The sequence below is a fragment of the Cryptomeria japonica genome, chromosome 3, assembly GCF_030272615.1.
Source record: "Cryptomeria japonica chromosome 3, Sugi_1.0, whole genome shotgun sequence".
NCBI classification, from domain to species: Eukaryota; Viridiplantae; Streptophyta; class Pinopsida; order Cupressales; family Cupressaceae; genus Cryptomeria; species Cryptomeria japonica.
In genome coordinates, this window is record NC_081407.1 from 139,298,567 (window position 1) to 139,313,689 (window position 15,123).

Here is a 15,123-nt window from a genome sequence, read left to right on the forward strand (position 1 = left end):
TCGCACAAAAACCACAAATGCTTAAAACGTTCCGAATTGTATCCGCTTTCTACGGGGGTTGTTTCGATATATTTAGAATCCTTGTTTTCGTTTTCCTCACACATTTTCCTATATTTTTTCTACATATTGTTAATGTACAACTTTTAACAGATAAAATACAAATTTTGCTTCCTTTTTATTCCATTTTTATTTCTTTTTTTAAGAAAAAAAAAATAAATTGATCCATCTGACTCACTCGACTTAATCGGGAATTAATTCGATCTTATCGTCGTAATTCATTTATTTGTTCAAATAGCGTACTATTATATATATATATAATAGTATTTCATTATACATTTGATTCCTTGAATCAAATTCCGCTTCTGATAAAAAAAAAAAAGAAAAGGAAGTCTCCATCAGGTTCTTTCTGATCTGTCCAACGAATTCACGATGATTCATGAAAAATAATGAACAATTGACTTAATAAAATATCTATTTTTACATTTTTACATAATACGCTATTGTAGTTTTTTTTTTTTTTTTTACTAAAGCTCCGGACAAAGCCGATTAAAAATGAGCTTTTATATAGATATAGATTAGAAGAGATTTGAGCGGGATTTAATTTGTTAAAGATAACAAATTTTGAACCTCCTTTGAGCGCGTGGCTAGAAGAGATTGAAGGCCCTTGCTCCCTGGGCCTGGATCTAGTGATCCACCGACCCGATCGAATAATCCAGAAAATATATTTCTATATTAGTAGGTAAGAGGTAAATTTCTTTCCTCTAGCCGAATTATCTATTCCCATCCATTCGGTATTCGGCTCAATCTTAAAAGAAAAGATTGGGCCGAGTTCGATTTGATTAAGGGACCAAACAGACGAAAGTCACTCGATTACAAGCGATCAATCGTATCAAATTCAAATTTGATTTCTTTCCATACTTCACAAGTGGCAGCTAGTTCAGGGCTCCATTTAGTAGCTTCGCGGATCACTTCATTACCTTCACGCGCAAGATCACGTCCTTCATTACGAGCTTGTACACAAGCTTCTAAAGCGACCCGATTAGCCACTGCACCAGGTGCATTTCCCCAAGGGTGCCCCAAAGTCCCTCCACCGAACTGTAATACGGAATCATCCCCAAAGATCTCGGTCAGAGCAGGCATATGCCAAACGTGAATACCTCCTGAAGCTACAGGCAAAACACCCGGCATAGAGACCCAATCTTGAGTGAAATAAATACCACGACTTCGGTCTTTTTCAATAAAATCATCACGCAATAGATCAACAAAACCCAAAGTCACTTCCCGTTCTCCTTCAAGTTTACCTACTATAGTACCAGCGTGAATATGATCTCCACCAGACATACGTAGTGCTTTAGCCAGTACACGGAAGTGCATACCATGATTTCTTTGTCTGTCAATAACTGCATGCATTGCGCGGTGAATGTGAAGAAGTAGGCCGTTATCTCGGCAATAATGAGCCAACGAAGTATTTGCCGTAAAACCTCCAGTCAGATAGTCATGCATGACTATAGGAACTCCCAATTCTCTGGCGAATATTGCTCTTTTCATCATTTCTTCACATGTACCTGCAGTAGCATTCAGGTAATGTCCCTTAATCTCACCCGTCTCAGCCTGAGCTTTATAAATTGCTTCTGCACAAAAGCAGAAACGATCTCTCCAGCGCATAAATGGTTGGGAATTCACGTTTTCATCATCCTTGGTAAAATCAAGTCCACCACGGAGACATTCATAAACCGCTCTACCATAATTCTTCCAATTCTGCCATTGCATAGTGAGGTTCTGCAAAAATCATTACTCCAAGTGCATTTTGCAGAAAATAACCGCATGTCTTTGTACCCACAACTAAAAAGAAACTATCTTCAATCTTTTGATATAACCAAGATACACAGCTAATTGGACAAAAAGTATGATAATTACCTGTCTCACATTCGACAGTGAGAGTTTCATCAATTTTCACTAACATAAATGATTATAACTATGTTGATTAAATCGTCGTAAATCCAAGTAAATTTTCCTTATTATTTTTATGTTTCCCCTCATCAATAGGATTGAGATAAAGGTCAGAGAGCAAACTGAATAATTCCCGATCTGGAATCTCCTTTGGCACAATACCTTCTGGTTGGGACAATATTTGATCCGCTATGTCTAAATAATATTCACATACATAGTTAAGTGATGGTTCGGATCCAACCATTTCAAATAAGGTTTTGCCCTTTACTCTCGAAACTCGAATATCTTCAATAAGAGGTAACACTTCTATTACGGGCATTGGACAGGCTTCTACATATTTATTGATAAGAGATTCATTAGATGCTAATTTGAATCATATTGATAATGATCTCATTTGTTCCTACTGAAATAAGAGAAGCATAAGTCTTTTTTATTTTTAATCTGGGCCCTCCGTCTAATTGATTTTCAAGAGAATTCCTTTTTTTTTCAATTGAATAACCTCCAAGAATATTCCCATATTTTATCATTTTTGAACGGGGGTCATTCAAAAAAGCAAAAATGTGCTTTTTATTTAGTAAAATACCTTGTCCTCTGGGTATTCTAAAAATGAAATCAGGACAAGGAATTCTTCGCTTTCCCCATTGTTTATAACACCATAATGGTACGATGAGTTTATTTTTTTCCTTTTTTACACTCATATGGGTATTTTCAAAAAGAATGGCGGAATAGATAGAGTCTTTATGTTCGTTAGGTATGGTTCGATCAGTTTCGAAATAATTCAAGATTTTTTTTCCTTTTTCAAAACAGTTTGAGTCAACTGATTCGTGTTTCACTTGATCCACCGAATAATTTGAAAGTGATTTATGTTTGTCAAGAAGAAGTTCTGGAATATCCACTTGATCTTGATCTGAAGAAAAAGGTACTACAACGAATTCATATATACTTCCCGATAATACCCATAAATGAGTTGTCTCTAATATAAAATTAGACATAGGGATACTCCGGTGCATTTCTCCTGTCAAGTCAGAATATATATGTTTCTTTACTTTTTCTTTAAAGGGGGATCTTTTAGCACGAACCTCGGCAATTACTTGTTCCGATTCGACGAGTTGATTATTCCGAATGAATAGCAAACTTTCTGGCGGAATCGTTAAGTTTTGTACTTCATATTTATTATTGATAGTCACGTCTAAACTATTATGACATATATAAGCAGGATGTCCATGACGGGTACGGGTAGGATAAACCAAATTTTCATTGAATTCAATTTTTCCGGTGAACGGGGCTCGTACATGTTCTGCAATATCACCCGTGAATACTCCACCAGTATGAAAAGTCCTTAGTGTTAGTTGAGTTCCCGGTTCTCCAATTGATTGGCTTGCAATAATGCCGACTGCTTCTCCTAATTCGATTAAGTTGCTATGAGTAGTATTCCGACCATAACATAATTGACAAATCCAATATATACTTTTGCAAGTAAAAGGGGTTCGTATATATATTGGTTGTACTTGGAAATAATATAATTGATTGGCAAGTTTAATTCCAATATCTTCATTGCGCGTGGCAATACATCTCCCGTGTATATATACATCATCTGCTAATACACGACCAATTAGTGTTTGTAGAACAAATTTATTTTTGATTGTTTCTCGATCTTGAATGAGATTTACAAAAAGACCTTGGATAGTACCACAATCTACTTTACGTACAACGAGGTGTTGTACTACTTCAACAAGTCTACGTGTGAGGTATCCAGCATCTGCTGTTCGTATAGAAGTATCCACAACTCCTTTACGAGCACCGTAACATGAAATAATATATTCCGTTAAAGAAAGTCCTTCACGTAAATTCCCTTGAATGGGTAGATCAACAATTTTTCCTTGAGGATCTGACATTAATCCTCTCATACCTACTAATTGGTGAACCTGGGATGTACTTCCTCTAGCTCCTGAAAAGGACATCATATGTACTGGATTAAGAGGATCAGTCATCCTAAAATTCAGATTCATTTCTCGTCTCAAATATTCACTGGTAGCATGCCATACCTCAATCAATTGACGTAATTTTTCTACTGCATGTACATTCCCATAATCATGATGTCTTTCTGAAGCAAACCCTCGTTGCTGCGCATCTTGGATAAGCCATGCTTTAGATGGTGTTGTTAAAAGATCATCAATTCCTAATGAAATAGCTGCGTCAGTAGCTTGCTGGAAACCTAAAATCTTCAGTTGATCTAATATATGTGATGTATATGTCATTCCAAATTGATTTACGAATCTTCTAATAAGGTGCTTCATAACAAATTTATCCATCCCTTTATTAAAAAAGGGCACTTCAAAGGGAAAGGGATGGACAAATTTGACGGGATTTTGTGTCATAAGAATAAGATATCCCCATTTTATTTTGGGGAGCAGAATTAAGCAATGGGTTTAAGCTGGGAGGCTCCCTTGATCTTTATCTCTGCATCAATGAGATAAGCGTAAGATTAATAACATTAAATTCTGAATAGTAACATTTCTTGTCGGATATCATAAGTCCACAAGCCTTTTATAGCTTCTTCTATTTCTCGATTAAAACGAATGCGACCAACGGTTGTTCGAATGTATTTATTAAGTATTTCCCCCACTCTACCTTTTCTTATTCGAAAATGATCATAGATTTCGTAGAAGGTACCTAAACATTCATATTGAATTTCGATAGGAAGTTCTCGGTTTACTGAATTAATAATAGAGGTATCTATCTCTCTCCCCCATCGGAGCCATAAAGGACTGTCTAAATCAATTTGTTTTTGTTCATAAGCTTTAAGCGCATCATCATAGCTATAAAACGAAGGCGAGACGATCTTCTTTTTTGAGCTATTTGGATGGTACCTATTTTCATAAATACCCTGGTTTTTTTGAAGAGTTGATCTATAAAGTCCTAGAAGCATATCTTGAGTCGGTACACAAATAGGATCTCCTATGGTTGGAGAGATAAGATTGAGATGAGAAAACATAAGTAAACGAGCTTCTACTTGAGCTTCCATAGATAAAGGTACGTGGACAGCCATCTGATCTCCGTCAAAGTCCGCATTAAATCCTGCACAAACCAATGGGTGTAACCGAATGGCACGTTCGTTTATTAAAACAGGTATAAACGCTTGTATTCCTAATCTGTGTAAGGTGGGTGCTCGATTTAACAATATGGGATGTTTTTGCATAATCTGTTTAAGTACGTTCCATATAATAGGTCCCCTATCTCGAATTAAAAATTTAGCAGCTCTTAGATTGGGAGCAATCTGTCGTTCAACCAGATCACGAATTAAAAATGCTTGAAAAAGCTCTATTGCGATTTCTCGGGGCAATCCACATTGATACAATGAGAGAAGGGGACCTACCACAATAACAGAACGACCTGAATAATCGACCCGTTTTCCAAGTAAATTTTCACGAAATCTTCCTTCTTTACCTTGGATGAAATCTGAGAACGATTTATAAGGTCTATCGTGACTATCTCTCACCGGTTGTGTGCCTATACTGTTATCAAGAAGTGCATCTACGGCTTGTTGGACTAATTTCTTTTGGTCAGGCAATAAATCCGGTATTAGAAATACACTAGTGGTTTCTATGAATTGTAAAACATTATTATTTCGACGGATAACCGTTTGATAAAGTTCATTAAGATCCGAAGTAATCACTCCACCTTCATTTAATTGAAACATTGGCCTCAGGTCGGGAGGAAGAACTGGTAATAGGCATAGAACCATCCATTGTGGTTCTACATTTGTTCGAAGAAAATATTTAGCAAATCTCATCCGTCTAACCAAAAGATCCTTTCTTCTTCGAAGTTTTTGAAGTTTTTGCTCCTTAAATTGAGCATATATTTTTCTATTACTAAATTGATTCTCTGGCTCCGAAAATAATATAGATATTACCTCATCTATTTCCTTCCATTCTATATATGAACGATCTATAATCATTTGCAGATCTAGACCAGCTAATTGTTCTCTGATAGCTTTTCCTCCAGTGGCAATTTCTCGCTCTTGAACTAGCCCAAAATCCCAAGAGAGATAATAAGCAATCTTTTCTGCCCAGGATTCATACTTAGATGGACGTAAACCCTGAAATCGCAATAAAGTTGGCTTTTTAGCTGTGGGCCTAGTAATACAAACATTTGGATAGGTTTTTCTAATCTGTTCCCCCCCCTCAGAATCGGACATGAAAGTTTCCTCTCATCCGGCTCAAGTAACTATACCGAAATGGAAAGTGATTATGTATCATTATGCAAAAAAAATGTTTTTTGCTCTCTATTCAAACTAAATAGTTACTCTTTGCTCAAGTTCCAAGTGAATTCGATTATTGGTTTACGATTCGTATTATGACATAAATATGGAATTAGTGAGCAGTCTCCTCCCTTTTGAACGATACATTTCTTTGTGAAAGACCTTCAATTCATTTGAAATTCATAAGGGATTTACTTGTCTGTATCTGGTTATAATCGATCCTGTAGGTTTCTGTTTTACTTCGATGGTTACAATACTATTTGAAGCATATGTGCGATGAATAGACTCCTATAACCATATCTTCTTTTTGGTCTAGATATAAATAAAGGATAATAAAAATGAAACAGATTTTTTCATTCCATTTTTTATTTATAATAAAAGAAGTATTTTTACGAAGTCCAATTAGCAATTTAATAATGTACAAGATATTAACCCTAGATTGATTCCTCTTTATCAACATCTTTTTAAGATGGTTTTAATTCTGAGCTTCATACTACTCTTCCCGAGGAGCGTGTCAGAGCTAAGGACATCCCAATTAGATTGAATAGGATGACAGTTCCTACGGATCTGTATAATCGGAGCTTGTGATCAAGTCACACATCGCAGTATACTGGGTCTTCTAATTCTTTACGAGTTTTATCTAATAGATCCGCGATATAACTGGGGCGTCGTTTGAAATACCAAATATGAACAATTGGACATGCCAGTTTAATGTATCCCATTCGATATCTTCGAATTCGAGGATCAATAGCAAGTTCAACTCCACATTGAGTACAAAAATTGGAGTTGTAGTTTTCCTTGTCATTTTCCATCATTCGAGGTTTTACACAAGCACAAACTCCCCTTTTCTTAGGTCCAAATATTCTTTCACAAAATAATCCATCTCTTACTGGTTCATAAGTTCTATAATCTAAAGTGCGTTCTGTAGTAACTTGTCTGACTCTTTCTCCATTAGGTAATATTCTTTCAGACCAAGCGAGAATCTGCTCGGGAGAAACTAATCCAATTCGAAGTTGTTCGTGTTTATCCTGGTCACTCATAAAAAATAAATTTTGATTCATTTTGATCAAACTTCCTTCTTATCTATCTGAAAGTCTATCTCAGATAGAATAGTATGATTCAATTCTAGAGCTAAAGATCGTAGTTCTCTACTGAGCAATCGGAAAGATTCTGTAGGAGTGCTAGGTTTAGGCATTGGTTCTCCATTGAAAATGGCACCAAATATTTTTTCACGAGTATCCATATGGTCAAATTTTAAAGTAAGCATCTCGTGTAAGATATAAGCAACACCAAAACCTTGTAAAGCCCAAACTTCCATTTCTCCTACTTGTTGCCCTCCTCGGTGGGATTTTCCTTTGAGAGGTTGTTGTGTAACCAGTGTATAAGGTCCACTGGAACGTGCATGAATTTTGTCATCAACTTGATGGCACAATTTCGATATATAAGCTATTCCTATTGTAACAGGTTGTTCAAATACCTTTCCTGTTCTTCCATCAATTAATCTATGTTTTCCAGGATGATCAGGTTCAAATACCCATGGATTAGCTGTTTGCTCGCTAGCTTTATAAAGCTCAGAGAAGACTAGTTTTCTAGAAGCTTCTCGCTCGTACCTTTCGTCAAAAGGTGCTAGTCTGTAATGTTTGTTCATTAGTTTTCCTGCTAAACCAAGAAAACATTCAAAGATCTGTCCTACATTCATTCGTGAAGGTACCCCTAATGGATTTAATACCATGTCCACTGGTGTTCCATTCTGTAAATCCTTTTTTTTTAAGTTCAGCAGTTATGAAAGAATTTAAAATAAAAAATAAAACCATCTGATTTAAATTGTTCTGAATAGTCATGCGATGCTCATCTTAGGGTAATCTTTTTGTCGACGGATGCCTTCTTTTTTACACTCGTAGTTTTTGAAGAATGAAAACTTACTATGTAGCATCTACGTAAAGAATAAAAATATTGTACACGTCATTAATCTGATCCTTTGTAAAAACTACCCGTAATAACTAACTTGTAAAAGCTATTTGTTGATTCAATCAAACAATTTAGTTTGTTTCTTACTTTGCTTTACCTTAATTGAATTCAATTGAATTTTTGGTAAAAGTGATGTCTTAGCCCAAGTGGGAATAACAGTCTTTTTTCCACATGTCTATAGAGTTTTTTATAAATAGAAACATCTCTAAAAAAGAGATTTAGAAATGTCATAATTTGTAAAACGAATCGCACTCCTTCATATACATCGGGGGTCCATTGATGAAAAGGAACTAGGGAAAGCTTGAATGCAATTCCTACCGTTATAGATAGAAGTGCAATCCAAATTCCTGGAGAGTTATACATTTGTGTATTTATAAGACCATTGGCTATTTCTTGAAGTTCAATCTCTCCTCCAGATAGACCATATAGCCAAGAAAGACCATAAGCAAGAATGGAAGAACTTGTTCCACCCATAAGTAAATATTTCATAATAGCCTCATTAGACCGTACATCTCTTTTGGTATATCCAGATAATAGATAAGAACATAGACTTAAACATTCTAAAGATACGAAGATAGTTGTTAAATCATTAGCACCACATAAAAACATTCCTCCTAGAGTAGCTGTTAATATGAAAAGCAAAAACTCTGTTACAGCCATTTCTGTACATTGAATGTATTCCACGGATAGAGGAATACATAAAGTGGAACATAATAAAATTAGAAACCGAAATATTTTATTAAAATTGTTTGTTTGGAAATTACCAAAAAAACTGATTGTAGGTTCTTCTCTCCATTGAAATAGCAAAAAGGTTGTGCTTAGCACTAAACTGGTTAAAGAGATGAAATAAAACCAAGTTGTCTTTTTCTGATCAGAAATGAAGTCGATCACTAGAAGAAGGAATAGGCTGAAAATCAGGATACATTCTGGAAAAATGGAACTTCCATAGAAGAGAAGCAAATGAAATTCTTTCATAAAAATGATTTAAAAGTATTAATTGAAAATGAGTTTTTCATTTTGTCCGAATCATAATTTAGTAACTTCAATGAATCTTCGAGCAACATTTTCTTTCATTTACATTTCTATAAACCTGATGAATAAGATTGAATATTCATCCATAATCTCCTTATTATCATTTATCTACGATTTATTTTTCATTCTTCTTTTCCTTTCGTTTTCATTCCAATAAAAGAAAATTTGGATAAATTTTGACAAAGTAAGTTTTCTTTTATTGGCCAGAATGCAACAAATCTGTGGATCTATTTATATAGTTAGTGGGTTAATGGTAATGCGCAAAAGCTTTATTGGATTCTGCCATTTTATGAATCTCCTCCTTCTTGCGTATAGCATTGCCTTTCTCTCTGGCAGCATCCATTATTTCGTAACTCAATTTGAAATGCATATTTCGACCAGAACGTTTTCTGGATGATTCTAATAACCAACGAATAGCAAGTATTTTTCCTTCTTTCTTTTTTATTTCAATGGGAACTTGATAAGTGGATCCACTTACACGTCTTGATTTTACTATCAATTTGGGAGTTAATTTTTGTATTGCTTGACGTAGAACAATTAGTGGATTTTTCTCTTTTTTTTGTTGAATCTTTTTTAGAGATTGATAAAAAATTCGATAAGCTAATGATTTTTTTCCGTGTTTAAGAATACGGTTAACGACCATGTTAACTAATCGACTATGATAAATCGGATCAAATTTCTCAATTTTCTTTTCTACAGTACTTTGGCATGACATGAGTGTGAAAAAGGTTCATAAATTTATTTCATAAAGACTAATAATTACTTATTTCGGCTTTTTAACTCCATATTGTAGGGTGGATCTCTAAAGGTATCAAAGATCTCCCTCCAAACCGTACATACGACTTTCGTCGAATACGGCTTTCCACATGATTCCATCTGCATATATAAGATATTCATTCTTATGCATTCAAATTATGTTTACTCATTCTCATATTGAGTATCCGTTTCCTTTCTTTTGCTATGATTAGAAATCTTGTATTTTCTATATCTATACGATTAAGTCCTTAGGTTTAAAAAAAGAGTAAAAAAAAAAAGAAGGTGTTTTAAATCGATGCTATTTGAATTGAACCTGTTCCAAAAAGGTCAAGACATTTCCAATTTATATGTTAACACACACTACAGTAAGGGAAAACTTATGAAATGAATTCAATACAATATTAAACCTTAGACATATAATATCCTTACAAATTAGTTTGTTTTAGCCTGCTCTAGTCCCCTGAAAACTCGCTTCTGACAGAAAACTTTGAGTATTCAGAGATGCGTGATCATATGGATAGGTACTTGTACTACAGAGATAATCAAAATGGATTTGGAAGGTATGGCACCCAAGCTAGAATGGGAAATTGGAATCCCAATTCTAGTGGCAAGAGCGAATGGACTCGATTATGCTTTTACTCAAGGAGAAGATACTGTGTTAGCTGCGATGGCACATCGTTGTCCAGAACCGGAATTCTCTGTTCGTGAACGAAAAGAAACTATACAAAAAAATTTCATTTCTCATTCTAGAAAAAAAGAGGAATTGGTTGAATATGCAAATCACCCCTCCTTAGTTCTTTTTGGATCTTTGCCGTCCAATGTGGCTTCTCAACTAAATCTAGAATTAAAACGTCAATCCATCAAGGTATCAGGTTGGTTACCTGCTCAAAAATACACCGATCTTCCATCATTGGGTGATGGAGTTTATGTTTGTGGTGTTAACCCATTTTTGAGCCGGACAGCTACAACTTTGATAAGACGCGAAAAATGTCAATTAATTGAAGCTCCTTTTCCTATCGGTCCAGATGGAACGCGTGCTTGGATTGAAAAGATTTGTCCTATATTTGGTATTGAACCCCAAGGTTTGGAGGAAAGGGAGGAACGGATATGGGAAAGTTTAAAGGATTATCTTGATTTGGTACGTGATAAGTCTGTCTTTTTCATGGGAGATAATCTGCTAGAAGTATCTCTAGCAAGATTCTTAATAAGATGTGGAATGATTGTTCATGAAATTGGCATTCCATATATGGATAAACGATATCAAGCTGCTGAATTATCACTTTTACAAGATACATGTATGAAAATGCGCGTACCAATACCACGAATTGTGGAGAAACCAGATAATTCGAATCAAATACGACGTATACGCGAATTACAACCCGATTTAGCTATCACGGGAATGGCTCATGCTAACCCGCTAGAAGCAAGAGGAATTAGTACTAAATGGTCAGTTGAATTTACTTTTGCTCAGATTCATGGGTTTGCCAATGCAAGAGATGTACTTGAATTGGTTACCCGACCTCTACGACGTCAGAAAAATTTAGAAGACTTGGGTCCAACCACTTTGGTCAGAAAATAATAAGTTGAAATTCCAGTAATTGAAAATATCAACATATAGATAATTTTGTGAAATAAAGATCCAAATTGATTCAAATTCATATTATTTTGAATGTTATTTGTGGATGTGAGCCACAGCTAATATTGATTTATTTTTACGGGAGATCCCAAAAATGATTTCTATAATCATTTCAAATCTCCCCATGCTTATATGAGAGATATAAGGGTCATTTCTCTCATTTCTAATGTGTGTTACACCACCGATGAACACGAAAACATTATTTATTTTATTTATTAGATGGACTTAGACAAATGTAGAAGTACAAGCATGAGATTATAAAAAAATGGATATCAAAACTTTATTTTCCATAAAAAAATGGAATTCGCGAGTAATAGTCATTAATTTTATTCTTTTCTTATATAGATATATATTCTATTTTTTTACATGTATCACCTATGTAGATAGATAGACATAGATCTATACATATAGATCTATGTCTACGTGCATAAACTTTTTTCATACTGGGATTTCATTCTTTTTTTTTTTTTTGCACTCAATGAGAATCTTGTATTTCATAAAAATCAGGTGGAGTACGCCATGGTAATGTGCCTTGGATGATCCACATCTCTGGGTCAGGCGTTGATGAGCACATTGAACTATCCATGTGGCTGATAGCCTTCACAGCCCAGGCACAACGACGCAATTATCAGGGGCGCGCTCTACCACTGAGCTAATAGCCCAGTAGGCCTCCCCAGTAGTAGGGGATGCCTGCCAAAAGCAAAAGAAATCCTCTTGCTCGCTTGCCTTTTTTGAGACCTTATTTGTGTGTGTGTTTTTTTTTTTTTCTTCCTTCTTTATTAATGAATGAAAACTTGTTTATTATGTGAAGTTTTCATTCATTAATAAAAACTAAAAAAAAAAGAATAATCAATATACTTTATTTTTCCCCCTTGCTTAGCAAATAGTGAAACTTAACTTAACAATGTTTTTATAAGTATGATTAAGTATGATTTTTACCTCTTAAAAAAAGAGAAATAGAGAAATTATTGAAATAATTTCTCTATTTCAAATTCAATATTAAACTAAAACAAACACAGAAAATAGGAGCCTATCAACTTGTCTCGACCTGGGAAAATGAGCTTACTTATGAACTTCATTCTTACTTACGTGACTATCAAGTAGCGAACTTCACTGCCGATAAACAACAAAAGACTCCATCTCTTGCAGATGGATCCTCGTGTCACTCGCTCTCTTTCGCAAGCGTAACAGTGTATGAGCAGATTTAGCTAGGACCTGAGCAGTCTCCTGAAAACTCGCTTCTGACAGAAAACTTTGAGTATTCAGAGATGCGTTTGTCATTCCCAATAAAATGGTTCGATAGTTTATTCTTTTTTCTAGAGCGCGATCCATTATTTGTACTCGTGATAATCCAACGAGTTCTCCGGGTAAAAAAAGACTACCTAGTCCATTTTCCCAATTTTTATTTTCGGACCTGTCAACATCTACAACTAAAACTTTCGATGTAATTTGGCGAACAATAATTTCTATATGTTTATCATAAATTTGTACCCCCTGGGATCGATAAACCCTTTGAATTTCATCGACCAACTGATTCTGACTATCCTCCATAGTCATTCTAACACTGGTGAATGACCCCCAAAAGTTTCCAAAAAATATTGCTAGGTATCTGTTCAATTTTTGAAATCTTTTTTTTCGATTTTTTGATATTGAAGTATTTGAGCGGGCTTCTGACAATTGTTCAACTTTAGGAAGACCTTGAATTATATCATCGGATTTTAATCTTTCGTATAACAGAGTTATTAATGTATCTCCTTGGTAAAGAATTTTCCCATAATAACTATTAAGAGTTGCTCCTCGAGTACCCAAATAGGGTTTAGCTAATCTAATGACGAAAGATTCCTCATGAACAACTACAATTTGACCAGATCCTTGGAGTTGTTTATCTTCGGATATCCATATACTTTCGGAACAAAATTGTCCAAGGCTGACTACTGGAAATGTTTTTTCCAAAAAATTGGATAGGCAAAAGTACAAATTCAAATTGAAGAAATTGAAAATAATATTCCTGCATGAATCAAATTGATAAATTTCCCTCTTTTCGTCCATAAAATAGCATTTAGCTAATTGGAAATTATTCGAGTCATTGTTAGAAATTGAACGTTCAGTTAGTAACACTTTTTTATAAGTCATGAAATGAGAGTATGGGAAACGATTAGCAATACTATGTAAATGACCCAGGAGACCTAACAATTCAATTCTTTTTTTATTTGCATCCAACTTTTTTACTGTACTCAAGCATTTTAAATCATGAAACAAAACGATTTGCAAAAAATTAGAAGGAGAAAGAATAGTAAAAGATTCATCTTTTTTATTCTCATTAGGTAATGAACGAATAGTTCCCTTACTCAGTAATTTACTTTGATCATTCAAATTAGTGTGACCTAATTTGTTATGAAACAAAAATGGAGAACTTGCTATATTTTCCCTTTTTGCGATATTGAAAAAAGGGTATTTCAGCAAGCTAATTTGAATCATATTGATAATGATCTCATTTGTTCCTACTGAAATAAGAGAAGCATAAGTCTTTTTTATTTTTAATCTGGGCCCTCCGTCTAATTGATTTTCAAGAGAATTCCTTTTTTTTTCAATTGAATAACCTCCGAGAATATTCCCATATTTTATCATTTTTGAACGGGGGTCATTCAAAAAAGCAAAAATGTGCTTTTTATTTAGTATTCTTGGTTAGATGAGTGTCCTTCAATCTCAATGTCACCTCTATCAATGAGATCTTGTATGATGTTCTTCAGTCGATGGCAATTTCATGTCTTATGACCTTTTCTCTTATGAAATTCACAATACTCATCATCATTCCACCAATTTGGTTTAACCTTTGGCTCATATGGAGGTAGATCTGGGATTGTTATTATTTTGTTTGCCACTAGCTTCTTGAAAGCTGATTCTAGTGGTTCTCCCAATGGGGTGTACTTCCTTCGTGACCTTGAAGTTGTTTCAGTATTCACTTGATTGTTTGTAGAGCTTGATCCCAAAAAAAGGATTTTGGGTCGTACTGTATTGGCCTCAACAACATCATCATTGACTGTGTTCTTGTTTTTGTTCCAAAATCTTGGCTTGTCTTTTCCTTTATAGTCCTCTTTGTTTTCTTTGAATATCTTAATGATGCCTTGCTCAATTAGGACCTTTTCTATCGCTAATCCTTTCTCAATGATGTCCTTGAAGGTGGACAAACAAGCTTTTCTTAGATCATAACCAATGTCTTTGTTAACATTCTGAGTGAGCATTTCTACCATTTGTTTCTGTGGAATTTCACAAGAGCATCTACTGGCTAGATTCCTCCATCTTTGTAAAAATGATGAAAAAGACTCTCCATCCCTTTGTTTGGTGTTGCACAAGGTAGTGACTGATATATCTGTCTCTATATTGTATGAGAAATGTTGGATAAATGCCTCTGCTAAGTCATCCCATGACTTAATTCCAAGTGGAAGTTGGGAGAACCATTCCATAGCTTGATCACCTAAGCTTTGTGGGAATAATCTCATTAAATATGTCTCTTCTGCTG

At 34.8% G+C, this 15,123-nt stretch overlaps 7 protein-coding genes across 7 annotated transcripts; 1 reads left to right on the plus strand and 6 right to left on the minus strand.

Annotated features, from left to right (window-relative positions):
* Positions 1-227: 227 nt before the first annotated feature.
* LOC131874005 (ribulose bisphosphate carboxylase large chain-like) lies at positions 228-1,770 on the minus strand. The gene has a single exon (XM_059217205.1). It carries the CDS (start codon positions 1,768-1,770, stop codon positions 871-873), a length of 900 nt encoding a protein of 299 aa, XP_059073188.1. The 3' UTR covers positions 228-870.
* Positions 1,771-2,306: 536 nt separating this feature from the next.
* Positions 2,307-4,328, minus strand: LOC131033488 (DNA-directed RNA polymerase subunit beta''-like). The gene has a single exon (XM_059217206.1). The coding sequence runs from the start codon at positions 4,326-4,328 to the stop codon at positions 2,307-2,309; it is 2,022 nt and encodes a 673-aa protein (XP_059073189.1).
* A 116-nt stretch (positions 4,329-4,444) lies between these two features.
* LOC131033489 (DNA-directed RNA polymerase subunit beta') lies at positions 4,445-7,272 on the minus strand. The gene is made up of 2 exons (XM_059218107.1): positions 6,809-7,272; positions 4,445-6,116 (listed from the first exon to the last, which is right to left on the minus strand). Exons 1-2 carry the CDS (start codon positions 7,270-7,272, stop codon positions 4,445-4,447), a joined length of 2,136 nt encoding a protein of 711 aa, XP_059074090.1.
* A 1,015-nt stretch (positions 7,273-8,287) lies between these two features.
* Positions 8,288-9,154, minus strand: LOC131874006 (NAD(P)H-quinone oxidoreductase subunit 2 A, chloroplastic-like). The gene has a single exon (XM_059217207.1). It carries the CDS (start codon positions 9,152-9,154, stop codon positions 8,288-8,290), a length of 867 nt encoding a protein of 288 aa, XP_059073190.1.
* A 257-nt stretch (positions 9,155-9,411) lies between these two features.
* Positions 9,412-9,926, minus strand: LOC131046925 (small ribosomal subunit protein uS7c-like). The gene has a single exon (XM_057980760.2). The coding sequence runs from the start codon at positions 9,924-9,926 to the stop codon at positions 9,459-9,461; it is 468 nt and encodes a 155-aa protein (XP_057836743.2). The 3' UTR covers positions 9,412-9,458.
* Positions 9,925-11,836, plus strand: LOC131026696 (light-independent protochlorophyllide reductase subunit N-like). The gene is made up of 2 exons (XM_059217208.1): positions 9,925-9,939; positions 10,449-11,836. Exons 1-2 carry the CDS (start codon positions 9,925-9,927, stop codon positions 11,544-11,546), a joined length of 1,113 nt encoding a protein of 370 aa, XP_059073191.1. The 3' UTR covers positions 11,547-11,836.
* An 877-nt stretch (positions 11,837-12,713) lies between these two features.
* On the minus strand, positions 12,714-14,273 carry LOC131874007 (DNA-directed RNA polymerase subunit beta''-like). The gene has a single exon (XM_059217209.1). The coding sequence runs from the start codon at positions 14,229-14,231 to the stop codon at positions 12,714-12,716; it is 1,518 nt and encodes a 505-aa protein (XP_059073192.1). The 5' UTR covers positions 14,232-14,273.
* Between the last annotated feature and the right edge of the window lie 850 nt (positions 14,274-15,123).

Bases quoted from the DNA above. Each gene is read 5' to 3' on its own strand.
- LOC131874005 (XM_059217205.1), bottom strand. From the start codon at position 1,770: ATGCAATGGCAGAATTGGAAGAATTATGGTAGAGCGGTTTATGAATGT.
- LOC131033488 (XM_059217206.1), bottom strand. From the start codon at position 4,328: ATGACACAAAATCCCGTCAAATTTGTCCATCCCTTTCCCTTTGAAGTG.
- LOC131033489 (XM_059218107.1), bottom strand. From the start codon at position 7,272: ATGAATCAAAATTTATTTTTTATGAGTGACCAGGATAAACACGAACAA. The intron at 6,117-6,808 runs GTGACTTGATCA...GGAACAGATTAG, and splicing joins GACCCAGTATACTGCGATGT to AAAAACCTATCCAAATGTTT.
- LOC131874006 (XM_059217207.1), bottom strand. From the start codon at position 9,154: ATGAAAGAATTTCATTTGCTTCTCTTCTATGGAAGTTCCATTTTTCCA.
- LOC131046925 (XM_057980760.2), bottom strand. From the start codon at position 9,926: ATGTCATGCCAAAGTACTGTAGAAAAGAAAATTGAGAAATTTGATCCG.
- LOC131874007 (XM_059217209.1), bottom strand. From the start codon at position 14,231: ATGATAAAATATGGGAATATTCTCGGAGGTTATTCAATTGAAAAAAAA.